Source organism: Anopheles funestus, chromosome 3RL (genome assembly GCF_943734845.2).
Source record: "Anopheles funestus chromosome 3RL, idAnoFuneDA-416_04, whole genome shotgun sequence".
In the NCBI taxonomy this organism is placed as follows: Eukaryota; Metazoa; Arthropoda; class Insecta; order Diptera; family Culicidae; genus Anopheles; species Anopheles funestus.
The window spans coordinates 53,856,399-53,871,552 of NC_064599.1; the positions used below are offsets into that span (position 1 = coordinate 53,856,399).

Below are 15,154 nucleotides of genomic sequence, written 5' to 3' on the forward strand. Positions count from 1 at the left end.
GGAGACTGCTGACGGTGCGGAACTGTGGGTAATGGAATTTGTTCTGTTGGTTGCAGGCGTTGCAGAATTGTGCATCGCCAGACGTGTCTGATGTCGGATGGGGTGTGGCGGTGTCGCGTGATTTCGTTGGTCAGGCAGAGGTTGTAATATGACATCGTTACCAGTGGGAACCTGTGGGAACGATGTTTAGACTGTGCTTCGTTGCATAACTATATTTTATTAAATTGAAGTATCATACGTTAAGGTTCGAGAAGAGTCTTAAGATTTAGCAGTAAATGATGAAAAACATCTTCAAATTATTTTCAAAAAGTGTTCCCATCGAACGAATTACTGACCAACCGTTTCGAACGATTGTTGTTTTTCAGATTTTTCACCGCAATCCTTTCGAATAACTGTGGTACATTCAGAATGCTGCAGCATGTGTCGCTCTTCTGATTTATTTTTCCCTCCATTCTTTATTTTCACAGACATACTCGATGGATTGCTACTTCCGGCAGTCGTGGGTCGATCGGCGGTTAGCATTCAGCGGTGCCCAGGACACGTTAGCACTCAGCATTTCCATGCTCGGGCGCATCTGGAAGCCGGATACGTACTTCTACAATGGCAAGCAAAGCTATCTGCATACCATCACGACACCGAACAAGTTCGTGCGCCTCTACCAGGACGGACGTGTACTCTACTCTAGCCGGTAAGTAAGCGCCGAAACAAAACTCCGTGGCAGTATGTTGCACGTGGAAATGTTCACTACGGAAAGTGAAAAATCTTTACCACACACTCCAGTCTTTCCAGCGTCGTTTGCATGGGAAGGGAGTATCGTTGAGGGCAAATGGATTGCTATTAATTTACCTGCCGGTACCAGTTTGAACTAATCGCACAGCTGTTGAGTGTTGTACTAATTGATGAAGTGTGAAGATTTTTCTCTCCACTTGACCCGAACTTCGAACGTGCGCTGGTGTGGTAGTGAAATTGATCAACCTGTCAGCAGGAATCATTGTTTTGGAAGCACTAATGGGGCATGGTCTGGTTGAAATTTCTTTTGTTTTAATTGAAAGGAGAAAAAGCTTCTTAAGACGGGGAAAGTAGGTATTATATCATTCGCCTTGTATTATATTCGGGGGTTTATGATGAGGCACATTTATATAAAATACCCCCAAAGTTAAGCAAAAGATGCTTAACAAAGCCGGCGCTTCTTTCAATGAGCCAAACTGTATTGTTTTTTATGTGATTTTTTATAATACAAAGTCGTAGTTTCTGGTATTGTATTTTTCTGGTATGTGGTGTGTGTGATAAACGGTGCCAATTCCACACGACAGAATCGTGCATCAAATCCCACCCGGACCGTATCCCCCCGAAGCAAGGACTGACTATCCGGCTACTGGAAAAGGAAAATTTTGAATGTAAAACACACGTTAAACGTTCATTGGTTATTAATTTTACAGTATTAATCTTATTAATAGACAATCATAATCTATTAGCATTATCACCATACAGTCGAGCGGTGATTGATTCAATTTATATTTTTTTACGATCAAGAATAACCAAACTTTTTGGTAGGACCATTATGAACAACAGTAAGCCGGATGAAATATCACAACCAATATTCGTGTTTCGTCAATTAGCGATACAAACGACGGAAGCTAACGTTTAGTTCTCTTTCATCTTTCTTTCGTTCCCGGCTTTATTCGAGCCTGTACCGAAAGAACAAATTTCTGAGAGCTTTTTTCCCGCCGTACGAGTGGCACGGGTGGAAAACATTTCGACACGAGGCTGTGCTTGGTTTTTCACTTGTCAAAGCTTCCTATCTCGACGTATCGACGGACGCGGTCGAACGACAAACGCTACCATCATCGCAAGTGTCAACGGGAAAACCCATCAGTTTTCCATTAATTGACTCTCGTCCGTTTCGTGTATTTCATTTTTCCTTCTGGCCGGCTAGGGTGTCGGGTATGAAGTGGCGAAGGTGGAAGAACATCAACAGCGAAAGCCGGGTACGCACTTTCATCGTTTCGGATTTCTATTAATGCACTTGCGCGATATCCGAAACGCGTAAAAATGGCAAAATGTGAAAAAGTGTGAGCAACACAGGAGGGGTAAAAAATTGAAACAAAAAAAAAATCTGCAAACTTGTACAGGATATTCGAATGATAGGAAGAAAACAACGAAAAGCTCATCATCTAGCGGTAGGATATTTTGGGTTGGCAAGAGACGGGTGTCCCGATACACTTGGGAGCTAATCGAAAAGTAGATAGAGGAGATGGAAGAAATCGTGATAGGAATAGAAAAGAGCATCAGCAGTGGCTGTACGCTGTCCGCAGAAGTGATAAGGCAAATAGAGAAGCAATATTTGATCAGTGTTGAAGTGTGTTAGTGGTAACGCAACAACCTTTCGAGGTCGATTGAGTGAAAGATCGCAATAAGAACGTTTCTCCAACAATCATACGACGATTTCACAAATCGAGACAAATCGGGAATGGGGAAATGGAATATTTGTAAAAGTGGATATATTTAACAAATCAGTAAGTAATTTATTTTTTCGGTTAATTGCCGCACTTGAAGTGGTGTACAATAGGAGAAAGAAAAAGAAAAGAAAACGAAGAATACTAGAAAAGAAAGTAATACAATTTATTAACTTCATTGCATACATCTAGGAGCTTTCAATTTGTCACTTCAAAGTATGCAATATGGAACTTAAAACGCCTAATGCTATGCAATTTGTACGACTTTAGTTGCTTTTTACAAGTTAAAGACGCATAAACAGGAATTTTCACGACTGATAAGTGAGTTTCCCCCTTTCAAAAACATAATACTGATTTGCATGTTGTCGATGGTGGTCATTTCACATTGGTTAAATGATCGCTTACTTACGCTTGAATCCGGATCCTCTTAAAACGAGCAACAGCATCCCGAGTTGGTGTATCGAAACCGCCGATCATCGAAACGCTTCAGCTAGTGTTTGCGTACACACACCGATGGAGTGTACGGAACTGTTAGCCAATAGATGACATAGAAGAAGTAAAAAAAACCATGAACAAACGACGGAAAAGGAAAGCCTGGTAAACTGGCTACCGAACGCCAAACGCAAACCCAATCAAATTCACTCCGGGCGTTTGTTTGCCCGCTGTCGAAGTGCGGATCGGAATTCATCAATAATCGGTAAACTTTCCTGGCGGGATGGTTGGCTGTGGTGTTTTGTTTGAGCATTTGCTGTGAAGGGGGTAGGTGTGAAAAACGGTGCTAGACAAATCGTCTCCCGAACTATGGCACCAGTGGGACTTATGTCGGTCATCCCGTACAGCTCGGAACTATCGGAACTCGTAGTTTTGTATCGCAGTAAGAACGCAACAAGGAGTCACCAGTGCTAGTTACTTTTGACACGCGCTATTGCCCTCGGGGCATTATGGCGAACACTATAGCAGAAGCAGTGTTGAAATTGAAAAGAGCACACGAAATGAAATCGATTGTTTGAGAAAGTTGGTCCGCTCGCATCGGTTTGAATCCGGCTCCTAGTTGGAGGCTCCGGCTCGTGGTTTTGCAAATCACGGTTCGAATGGCAATAGCGCTTCATAAATAATCATAAAGTTTGATCGGTCGGTAAAAGGTTACGGGTCGATCTGCAACTGCAACAGCGTTTGCGTATGGTTCATTAACTTTGTGTTAGATTTGAAGCGTGTGTGTGTCTGTTCTGTTTGAATTTAAGCCACATGTGTGGTGCAACATATTGTGACTCTCACCGCAACATAGAACGATGGAGCTTTATGCAACGCTGATAATTAAAAGTAATGCGGAAATGATCCTTTTTAGGTCCTTACCTTGCTAATAGGAAAGCATGAATCGTTACAGTTGCATTTGATTCTGTTAACGACTAGTCAAAGTACATTTATGAAGGTTTGTTAGGCCCTATCATCGCTTTGTTAATGTAAAATTTAGGTTGTAAAGTAGAGGTAGCATAATTATGTCTAGTGAACTACATGAGCAGGAATTAAATGGTTGTTAAACCAACTTCCCTTGTTTTTCAGTATTTTTCTCCAATTATTATCGATATTTTTCAGGCGTTTGCTGCGTTCCATTCACATGCGATAGTCATGCTCGAATCGTCCTTCGTTTACCACACGCCGCTGAGAGAATACGCGCACTGACGCAGGACGGTTTAAATCCTTCGTTAAATACCACTAAATTGCATGCGAAACGAGCAGTTTGATCAACCATCTAATGGTTCGCGATTGCCGTTCGGTTTCAGTTCTTTACCATGCGAAAGCGCCGTACACTCGCCGTGCACCGTAGTTAATATTGCTCCAGGGATTAATTTGGTGGACTGTGCGGGGAATTCAATTTCATTGCCGTACCGTTTTTTGGCGGAGCAGCAATTGGACCTCGGTGGCTCAGGTTGAAGGTCAGCCGGTGGGGTAATGCTGGTGCTACATTTTATAGACAAGTGCTTTCGTTGTTGGGAATGGTTTAATTTTAGCAGCGAATAGCGAAATGAAGGTTGGCACACTCCAACCGTGGTGCCTGTTGCACGCCTATCGCTGGGGTTAATTTGATACCACTGGAATTCTACACTTCTGTTCACAATGAAGTACTTACCATTTGGCTTATATGCGTTCTTGAGCAATTTTTAAATTTTAAAGAACGCTTCTAAATAATTCGTTCTTTGAAGAATATTAGAGAATTTTTATCAATTTTTTGGGTTTTTTAAAATTGATATTAACAATTTTGAATAAAAGACCCCAAATAAATTAAAATTGTTTGTTAATTGTTAAATGTTAATGTTAATTGTTAATTGTTAATTGTTAATGTTAAAAAAAATTGTTATTAATTTTTTAACCTTCACAAACTAAACTCCAAGGCCAGCAATATGACATAATGTAATAGAAAAGCGAAACATTTTAGGAATTTTAAAAGGAGCATAAAAAGTTAAAAATAAAAAAAGTGTTATTGTTAGGCGGATCACATAACTGTAGGCGTGTAGAAAATTTAATGATTGTCTATTGAGCGCAAGTTTTTTGCATTATTCAATCATTTGAAATACAATTGTAAGGAGTTTCTAACAGGTGGCTTATTAGTCATTTGAAAATAACATATAAAATAAAATTTAATTAGCTCTTGAAATTTTACCCAGCAGAACAACAGACAGTTTTGCTTCAGAAAAGACTCACTCAATTATTAAAATGCGTGTTAGTTTCATACTTTCGAAACTCCAAGCAAACAACCAAACTCCATACACTTCTACACCCCCAAGTGAAGCCAATTTTAAGATTGAGTTTTCCTCGCAAAAGCATCTCATCGCAACGAAGGAAATTGGCCGCTCGCGCTTGTTCATCTGGGCTATTGTTGCACGAAGACAGCGGCCCGTATAGTGTACGTCGGTTTACTATTTCCGGATCGGTTCTCCGTCCATTTCTGCAGTGAAATTCCACCAATTGAGTTAATACTTCCCCGCCGGTAGGTCCGACCGTTAGACAGACGTATCGGGCGAGATCTGCACACTGGACCAAATTGGCAATTATCGTTCCATTAGTTCCCTTTTTGTCCACGCTATCCGTCGTCTGGTCGACGGTTCTGCTAGGTTGAGGGATGCATCCTATTTAAAGCATATTGTGCCATCTTGTCAGCGCGCTTGTTATACGATACTTCGGGGGTAGAAATGGAAATATTTTTGTTTGGTTAAGATTTTTCCCACCCATCGATTTACTCAACCAAATATGATGCTGATACAGTTTTTCTTTCCACTAATACTTCTGTTGTTTATCTGGCTTTCCTTTGCAGACTTACCATTAAGGCCGGCTGTCCAATGAACCTGGAGGACTTCCCAATGGATACACAACGCTGTCCGCTGAAGTTTGGTTCGTGTAAGTAATGTTTTGGCAAATGCTTATCCACCTAACCATTATTGGATTGTGTTTCGTTGTACTACTGCTGCATGATCCCAACTCGCACAACGGCAAATCGGTGAGCTTGGCTAGTAATACGCCCAGAACATCTGTTCACGTTCCCGAGTGCTCCTGGGTTTTGGGGGGTTCAATTTGTTTTCAGTTTAGATTTAAATCCCAAACCATCGTCCCGGAAAGTTGATCGATTGTGGTTGCGGTCGCTGATACACCAACACCTACACCCGGTCGAGCATATTGACTCACCTGGACCTTACACCGCTTCCAATCATATGTCATCGATACACCGGCGTAACATACAAAAAGCAAAGTGTAAAAAAACACTTGAATTTTGATTACGTGTCGTTACCGGTGGTGGTGCTGGTGAGGGTGGCCGCCGTTTCCATTCCATTTAGTTTCGGGATGCGTGTTGCCATCTAATGTACGCGAGGATCGTTGAAGCATCTCGGAAAACCGCAGGAAACTGCGTTACCTTTGGCAACCGGAAGCCAATAAATCTCACCTCCATCACTACAACTCACTGGGGCGCGTACCGACACACCCACACATGCCGGTTCAGAAAAACCTGATCCCCGGATGTGGTATGATTTTTCCGGGTTTGTAAACTTTTACTACACGCTTCATCTCGAAACGAATCGTGCTCGTGAAGGTAAAAGGTGATACTATGGGAAGGTACTCTACGCTACCGATCGGGCTCGGAAGGTGACAGCCGAGAATGCACTAGCACAAGTGGGCAGAAAAGGGGAAGAACAAAAATAAAAAGAAAGCAAACGTTCCCACACCCCCACCCCGGAAGTTGACTGGAAACGAACCGGAACGCGTGTGTTCCAATTCGAATAAAATTGTTGTTTTGCTTGTGCAGACAAACAAACACATGACGAAAACTATCGGATTGCTACAGAGGCAATAGTAGCCGGAGTGGCGTGGTAGTGCAAACGGGCGCACAGCATAAAAACTTTTCCACCAGTGACGCTTGAACTTTGTGAATATATTTTTCTGTCTGTATGACTAAATGCATTTGTGTGTTTGATCGGGCGTATGTGTACCGTACACGATTTGTCTACTTGCTGTGGATGGTTTATTTCGTTGGATGCACTTTCCCATCGCATTTTCACTTAACAGAAATGGGTTTACCGTGTGTACTCCGCTGCTTAAGGAAGTGGTTTGTAAGGGTCTTTTAGGGAAGAGGATGAAGATGTTGTCAAACTATACCCGGGCACCGTAAGTAATTTGCATATCTGCGTGTAAAAGTGTGTATACTTCACTAATGCGAGCATTTGCATTGAGTGCGTGTTTAATTTGAAGAATTACGAAAGACCACAGAAAGGTTCGCAACAATAATTGTTGAAAATAGATTCGGAGTTACAGGAATTAATTTACAGGAATAATAGGAAATCTTTCATGAAATGTTTCAAGGACGAACTGAAAGGGAATTAGTTAATTGGACTATTCATCTAGGGCAGTAAGTGAACTTTAGGATTAGCAAATGAACTATGTAATAATGAACTTGACAGACGAATACACAGTCACAAACAGAACGGCGCGCGACGATTACGGCTTTCTCGGCTTGGTGGAAAAAACTCCGAAAATTTACAGCCAGCACTCCGTGAGAATTTCTCACAATAATATTCAGCGTTTTATGTGGGTTTTGAACTTCATATTTTTATTTGATTGTAAGAAATAATTTATCCTTTTGTCCTTTTGTTAGTATTTCGTTACCAAAAATAGTAATGGGAAGATGCTTGAAGCGCCTAAATGTATGCTATTCTTGTATTGTTAAGCATACAGAACTTATTAACATGTATAGTTGATGGAAGAAGTTGACACATTGGTATCAATCACAGTCATCTTGTCCTCTTTATTCATCAAATTTAATATTTATTAAATAAATCCTGTCTGGAAAGCTCGATTTATGAGCAGTATATTGCTCATAATGCAATTAAGTTTTCTCGCTTATCAAGGATGTCTTGCGGTTACTTTTGAAATTCGGACGGAATGTTAAGTCATACACTATTTTATAACGTGTGTACATAATATGTCTTCACTAGTATTTAAGGTCAAGGTAAGAAGAATAGTACTTCGACCGTATATGATACTAATGGGAATATATTGCATATTTTTAGGCGCAATATTGCGGGATACTGCTGTCAAAGGTGGATTTTTTATTAATTTAAAATATTTTGTTTTTTTAAAGGACGGCCTGGCCGTATTGCTAATTTAAAATAATTTTATTACATTCTAAATAGTCTGATGAATGAAAAAGGATTACGGTACAGGTTTACGAGAATGCAAAATAATTACTCAAAATTTTTATTTATGGACTAGCTTACCCGGCAAACCCAGCTTTGCCCTTAAACATGCGTTTTGTAGTTAAAGCAAACATTTTGAGTGTTCAATCGTGATTCGTGTGGTACTATTAAGAGTGACGATTAGAGAATATCGTTGATTAATTGAAAATTCTTAAATTATTTCCATTCTTAATCCAAATGATACTCTCAATCAAAGCAATTTTTCTTCTTTTTTGTGGCTCTTCTTCTTCTTTTTTGTTACTTCAGGAGGTATTTCTGGCTTTCCTTGACGATTGGGATTTAATACCAGGCTTTCCGTGTATAGCGCCTATTCCACATGTACCACCGAGCCGCAAATCACTAAATAACATTTTTCAATTATCCACCGCCGGTGGTGCATGTGATAAACGGCGCCGGTACCCACGCAGGACCGGGTTCAAATCCCATCCGGACCATCCCCCCGTAGCAAGGACTGACTATCCCGCTACGTGGTAAAAATAAGTCTAGTATGCCAGAAATGGCCGGCGTGACCAGTAAGGTCGTTAAAGCCAAGAAGAGAGAGAGAGAGAATTATTCACACACTTGCTTTTTACTTATTTATCACCCACTTTACGCTTTAATGAATAAAATTGCACAAATAAATCGTCATGTGTACCTAGTTTGATTGATTTGTTCGTTAGAAGCTTTTAGTCTCAGTAGCATTCAACATTATTTGTGTTGCAAAAAAGGCTATGCCTACTTGATAACTCCCGTAGGAAAAACCGAAAAGAACTCATAATATTGGCCAGAGGCCACCTATCGAAACGAACTATAGCGCTAAACCTATTCTCATACATAACGAACGTTTAGCGAAAATTTCATACAAATCGGTTTAGCCGTTTAAGAGGAGTTTGCACACTAACACCGCGACACGAGAATTTTATATATATAGACTAGCTAACCCGGCAAACCTAGCTTTGCCCTTAAACATGCGTTTGGTAATTAAAGGTTTCTAGCAAACATTTTGCGGCTCGGTGGTATGTGATAAACGGCGCCGGTCCACACGGCAGGACCGGGTTCAAATCCCATCCGGACCGTTCCCCCTTAGCATGGACTGACTATCCGGCTATCTGGTAAAATAAGTCTAGTAAGCCAGAAATGGTCGGCGTGACCTGTAAGGTTGTTAAGCCAAGAAGAAGCAAACATTTTGAGTGTTCAATCTTGATTCGTGTGGTAATATTAGAGTGGCGATTAAAAAAATGATATCCAATGATATTAAAGCAATTTTTCTTCTTTTTTTGTGGCTCTACTTCTTCTTTTCTGCTACTTCAGGATGTATTTCTGGCTTTTTTTGACGATTGGGATTCAATGCCAGGTCCTTCCGTGTAAGGCGCCGATTCCACATGTAGCACCGAGCCGCAATCACTAAATACCATTTTTTTAATTAATCACGCACTTGCTTTTTACTTGTTTATCACTCACTTTACGCTTTAATGAATAAAATTACACAAATAAATGTGTACCTACTTTGATTGATTTGTTCGTTAGAAGCTTTTCGTCTCAGTAGTGTTCAACTTTATTCGTGTTGAAAAAATGGCTATGCCTACTTGATAACACCCGTAGGAAAAACCGAAAAGAACTCATAATATTGGCCAGAGGCCACCTAGCGAAACGAACTATAGCGCTAAACCTATTCTCATACCTAACGAACGTCCAGCTTAAATTTCATACAAATCAGTTCAGCCGTTTAAGAGGAGTTTGCACACTAACACCACGACACGAGAATTTTATATATATAGATAAAAGCTAAGAAACAAGCATTTATCATCTTGTTGTGGTCTTTAAATGTGCGTTTCGTAAGCAAAATGGCATCTGAAAACTGGGAAAGATTTAAGAAACACACAAAAAAGCACATTACCCATGCTGTCAGTTGATGGAAACCCGATTTTTCCTTCCTCTAGCTAACGTCAGTCCATTTCACACTTCTGCTATCTGTCTTTTCCACCACAGCGAGCGTTACACTGCTTTACAAGCTTTGCGTTATTTTCATGAATATTCAACGCCCGCAACGCGCGATCCACAAACCTGACGCTGACGACAGGAAACGCTGCACTTGCCATTGATATGCTTTTGTAAAACTTTCACTGCACTTTTGATGCGATTTGTTCTCGTTCGTTTGTTTGGGGCGATTTTCGGCATGCCGGGAAATTATATTCACTGCCCAGAAAATGCATTCGTATGCACTTTCGCTCGGCACTTGGTTTTCGGGTGCAAGTTTGACGTTTGGGTGTTTGTGTTGGTGTACCGGCGCCATTCAATGTTAACCGCATAAACTTACGATCTACACAGCTTAGTGCCGTTTCTTACTAAACGACACTTTATCTCTCCGGCCCTGGACGAGCTGCCATCTTCACGCAGCACTAAGCACCTCTCACCCGCAGCATGTGAATGTGATGCAGTGTGAATGTAGTGATTAGATCTTTAAGTGGATTTGCATACAAATGAAGAGAATAGTGGATTATGAGCGGGCGTTGTCCACGATTTATGCCGACGCTTTGTGCGCGGCGTTACGTCTGCCTACGATGATTAAATTCTTATAAAATGGGTCCGAACAAGCGGATTGAATTTTGCCACGCTTTCAGCCACAGCCATAGCACTGTACTGCAGCTGTGGAGCTTGAATTGCTTGGCTTATGAGGTCGGGTTGTACGGCCAGCATAACGGCTTGGGATAATTGAATCAAAACGTTCGAATCAAATCCACTGCACTTGACGGTGAAGTAACATTCGGACACAAACCTTTAATCGGGAACGGTGCAAGGATTATATAGGTGCATATTTTACCTTATTTAATGAAATATATTTAAATATATAAAATAAATTGAGTTCATAAATATTTATAGAATGTTTTTTAAAACGTTTAAACATTTTGTATATTTAATTATGTTTTTTTCGCACAATACGGCTAAAGCCGTAATCATGAAATATAAGTAAATAAATAATTATGGTTTTCTTGTTTCGAAGTTAAAAATGTTTTTAAAAAACTTGTCTTTAGAAAAAAAATCAAAAGATTTTTTCAAATTTGAATTGCACATATATTTCACAACAACAAAGAAATTATGTACAAAGAAAAAACGTTTGATTTCATATTTTTTTAAACATTTTGTGTAATTAATTACAATTAAAAAAATACATAAATAGGTTCCTCATAAGCATCATGGTCTCATACAGAGTTTTTATAGCTTCACGAGTTAGAACTTTCGGTGTCCTTTTCGTGACATAGAGTGTGCTACAAGAGTATAAAAAGATGAGTAATTTTTTTTTTAAACCCACAATCAAACGAAATAAAACATAGGCTAGGCATTAAGTTTTAGTAAATTAGTAAACATAATTGATTAATTATATAGAATACTAAGAAAAAAATCATATAGGTTTGCAACAGAGATTTACTGAATCACAAACAGTATTGAGTAGTATTTCAATATTCATGTAACACTTCAATAGTGTCGCCCAACGGTAATTAAAAAAAACTTCATCCTACAATTTTCCCCATGTATTGTAATCTTTAAAATATATTTTTAAAGATTTGTAACTCTTAAATTTTACATCCATAAGCTGAATAATATGCCCAACCAAAACTGCAATCTCAACCCTAAACGCCTACTAGGTATACGATCGGAAATAGGAACGCCCCATCAAATAGGCAACCATTTTTGCTTCTTTCGCTAATTACATTAAAGATGTGCAGCCTAATGAGTAGTTTCGTCCTGACGATTACGTCCGAATTATCCGCCAAATGGGAAAGACTAATTACATGGCAGTATCGTCAGCCGGTATCCTGCACTACAACCACGACGACTGACACCCCAGTTATGTCCCTCAAGAGGCTGCTTCCCGAGTACACTTTTTTCTTCTTCTGTTTTCGCTTCTTTCGTTTCCGGTATCCATCCGGTTGCCCACCACGGTATACAGTCGGCTACACCACGAACGATGTCCTGTATCGGTGGAACAGTGGCCGGACGGCCGTTTCCATTGCAGACGACATGAAGCTGTCCCAGTTCGATCTGGTCGAATGGCCGGCCGGAAACGTGACGGATCGGGTAGTGCACAACACGGCCAGCGCTGGTGCGACCGTCCTGAATGGGATGAACAACGCCGACCTGGAGCTCGGTCTAGGACTTGATGGAGGCGTCGGCCGTACAACGACGGGTGGCGAAGGCAACGGCAAGCTTTACATGTGTAAGTATATGGTATGGGGCAGACACGATAACACGAAAACTGGACCGGGTGTGCGTGTGTGTGTGTGCGTATGTTTCACATGGTCAGAGGCGGATGCACCTTGGAAAAAACTTTCGGGAAACCGTATCCATAAAACACAGTGGTTGATAAGACTACTCGGTAGCTTCCGCTCCAACGTGCAGCATCATCTCAAGTTATTTTACATAATTCCATCCTGCACCGTGCCATGCAGGAACACACACTCGGACCCGGTACGGCGTCAACCACCGGGACTGGGTGGAGATTAAATTTTTTAATTACTTTCTCAATGGAATCTTCATTATGCCAGGCGATGGCTCGATAATGGGTTGTGGATATCGCTAGGGACGAGCTGGCTTAAAGCACTCGTTCAAAGGGATGTATAATCTAAATTGTCGAACAAATCTTCGCTAAGTGGTGAGGATTATAATCTTTATCTCGTAGGATAACGTAATGTGGAAAGCTTGGTAGGAAAGTGTTCATGCTAATCTCACGACAGAAAACATGTGTTAGACAAGCCGGAAAATGAAGTTTTTTCACATATTTTGTGTATTTTTTTGTTCTTTTTTTGTTTTATTGCCTAGTTTTACTAATGTATAACTTTACTTTAAATTTCAATATTATTCCTCGTTTAGACCGAACGATATGAAGCATGTTAGTAATGAACGCCTGAAAGTATGCAATGTAATTGACAAACTTTTTCTTTTAGATTTCTAGTAGATTTGAGTTAAAAATTATTTTTTAACATCTCATTTATTATATTTATTTATTTATTTATTTATTTATTTATTTATTTATTTATTTATTTATTTATTTATTTATTTATTTATTTATTTATTTATTTATTTATTTATTTATTTATTTATTTATTTATTTATTTATTTATTTATTTATTTATTTCTTTATTTATTTATTTATTTATTTATTTCTTTATTTATTTATTTATTTATTTATTTATTTATTTATTTATTTATTTATTTATTTATTTATTTCTTTATTTATTTATTTCTTTATTTATTTCTTTATTTATTTATTTATTTCTTTATTTATTTCTTTATTTATTTATTTATTTCTTTATTTATTTATTTATTTATTTATTTATTTATTTATTTATTTATTTATTTATTTATTTATTTATTTATTTATTTATTTATTTATTTATTTCTTTATTTATTTATTTATTTATTTATTTATTTATTTATTTATTTATTTATTTATTTATTTCTTTATTTATTTATTTATTTATTTATTTATTTATTTATTTATTTATTTATTTATTTCTTTATTTATTTATTTATTTATTTATTTATTTATTTATTTATTTATTTATTTATTTATTTATTTATTTATTTATTTATTTATTTATTTATTTATTTATTTATTTATTTATTTATTTATTTATTTATTTATTTATTTATTTATTTATTTATTTATTTATTTATTTATTTCTTTATTTATTTATTTATTTATTTATTTATTTATTTATTTATTTATTTATTTATTTATTTATTTCTTTATTTATTTATTTATTTATTTATTTATTTATTTATTTATTTATTTATTTATTTATTTATTTATTTCTTTATTTATTTATTTATTTATTTATTTATTTATTTATTTATTTCTTTATTTATTTATTTATTTCTTTATTTATTTATTTATTTATTTATTTATTTATTTATTTATTTCTTTATTTATTTATTTATTTCTTTATTTATTTATTTATTTATTTATTTATTTATTTATTTATTTCTTTATTTATTTATTTATTTCTTTATTTATTTATTTATTTATTTATTTATTTCTTTATTTATTTATTTATTTCTTTATTTATTTATTTCTTTATTTATTTATTTATTTCTTTATTTATTTATTTATTTATTTATTTATTTATTTATTTATTTATTTATTTCTTTATTTATTTATTTATTTATTTATTTATTTATTTATTTATTTATTTATTTCTTTATTTATTTATTTATTTATTTATTTATTTATTTATTTATTTATTTATTTATTTATTTATTTATTTATTTATTTATTTATTTATTTATTTATTTATTTATTTATTTATTTATTTATTTATTTATTTATTTATTTATTTATTTATTTATTTATTTATTTATTTATTTATTTATTTATTTATTTATTTATTTATTTATTTATTGATTTATTTATTTATTTATTTATTTATTTATTTATTTATTTATTTATTTATTTATTTATTTATTTATTTATTTATTTATTTATTTATTTATTTATTTATTTATTTATTTATTTATTTATTTATTTATTTATTTATTTATTTATTTATTTATTTATTTATTTATTTATTTATTTATTTATTTATTTATTTATTTATTTATTTATTTATTTATTTATTTATTTATTTATTTATTTATTTATTTATTTATTTATTTATTTATTTATTTATTTATTTATTTATTTATTTATTTATTTATTTATTTATTTATTTATTTATTTATTTATTTATTTATTTATTTATTTATTTATTTATTTATTTATTTATTTATTTATTTATTTATTTATTTATTTATTTATTTATTTATTTATTTATTTATTTATTTATTTATTTATTTATTTATTTATTTATTTATTTATTTATTTATTTATTTATTTATTTATTTATTTATTTATTTATTTATTTATTTATTTATTTATTTATTTATTTATTTATTTATTTATTTATTTATTTATTTATTTATTTATTTATTTATTTATTT

General features: G+C 35.2%; 1 protein-coding gene and 1 long non-coding RNA gene across 3 annotated transcripts in view; one reads left to right on the top strand and one right to left on the bottom strand.

The window, feature by feature from the left end:
• The window catches only part of LOC125768766 (gamma-aminobutyric acid receptor alpha-like), a 61,693-nt gene that overhangs the window by 40,562 nt on the left and 5,977 nt on the right, over positions 1–15,154 (top strand). For both annotated transcript variants that reach the window (XM_049436849.1, XM_049436850.1), the window contains 3 exons: positions 468–688; positions 5,767–5,849; positions 12,126–12,392. In XM_049436849.1, coding sequence (XP_049292806.1) covers positions 468–688; positions 5,767–5,849; positions 12,126–12,392 — 571 coding nt within the window. The remainder of the gene's footprint in view (positions 1–467; positions 689–5,766; positions 5,850–12,125; positions 12,393–15,154) is intronic.
• Positions 8,598–10,242, bottom strand: LOC125768791 (uncharacterized). The gene is made up of 2 exons (XR_007418964.1): positions 9,679–10,242; positions 8,598–8,831 (listed from the first exon to the last, which is right to left on the bottom strand). It is a non-coding gene; the product is annotated as an uncharacterized LOC125768791 (long non-coding RNA).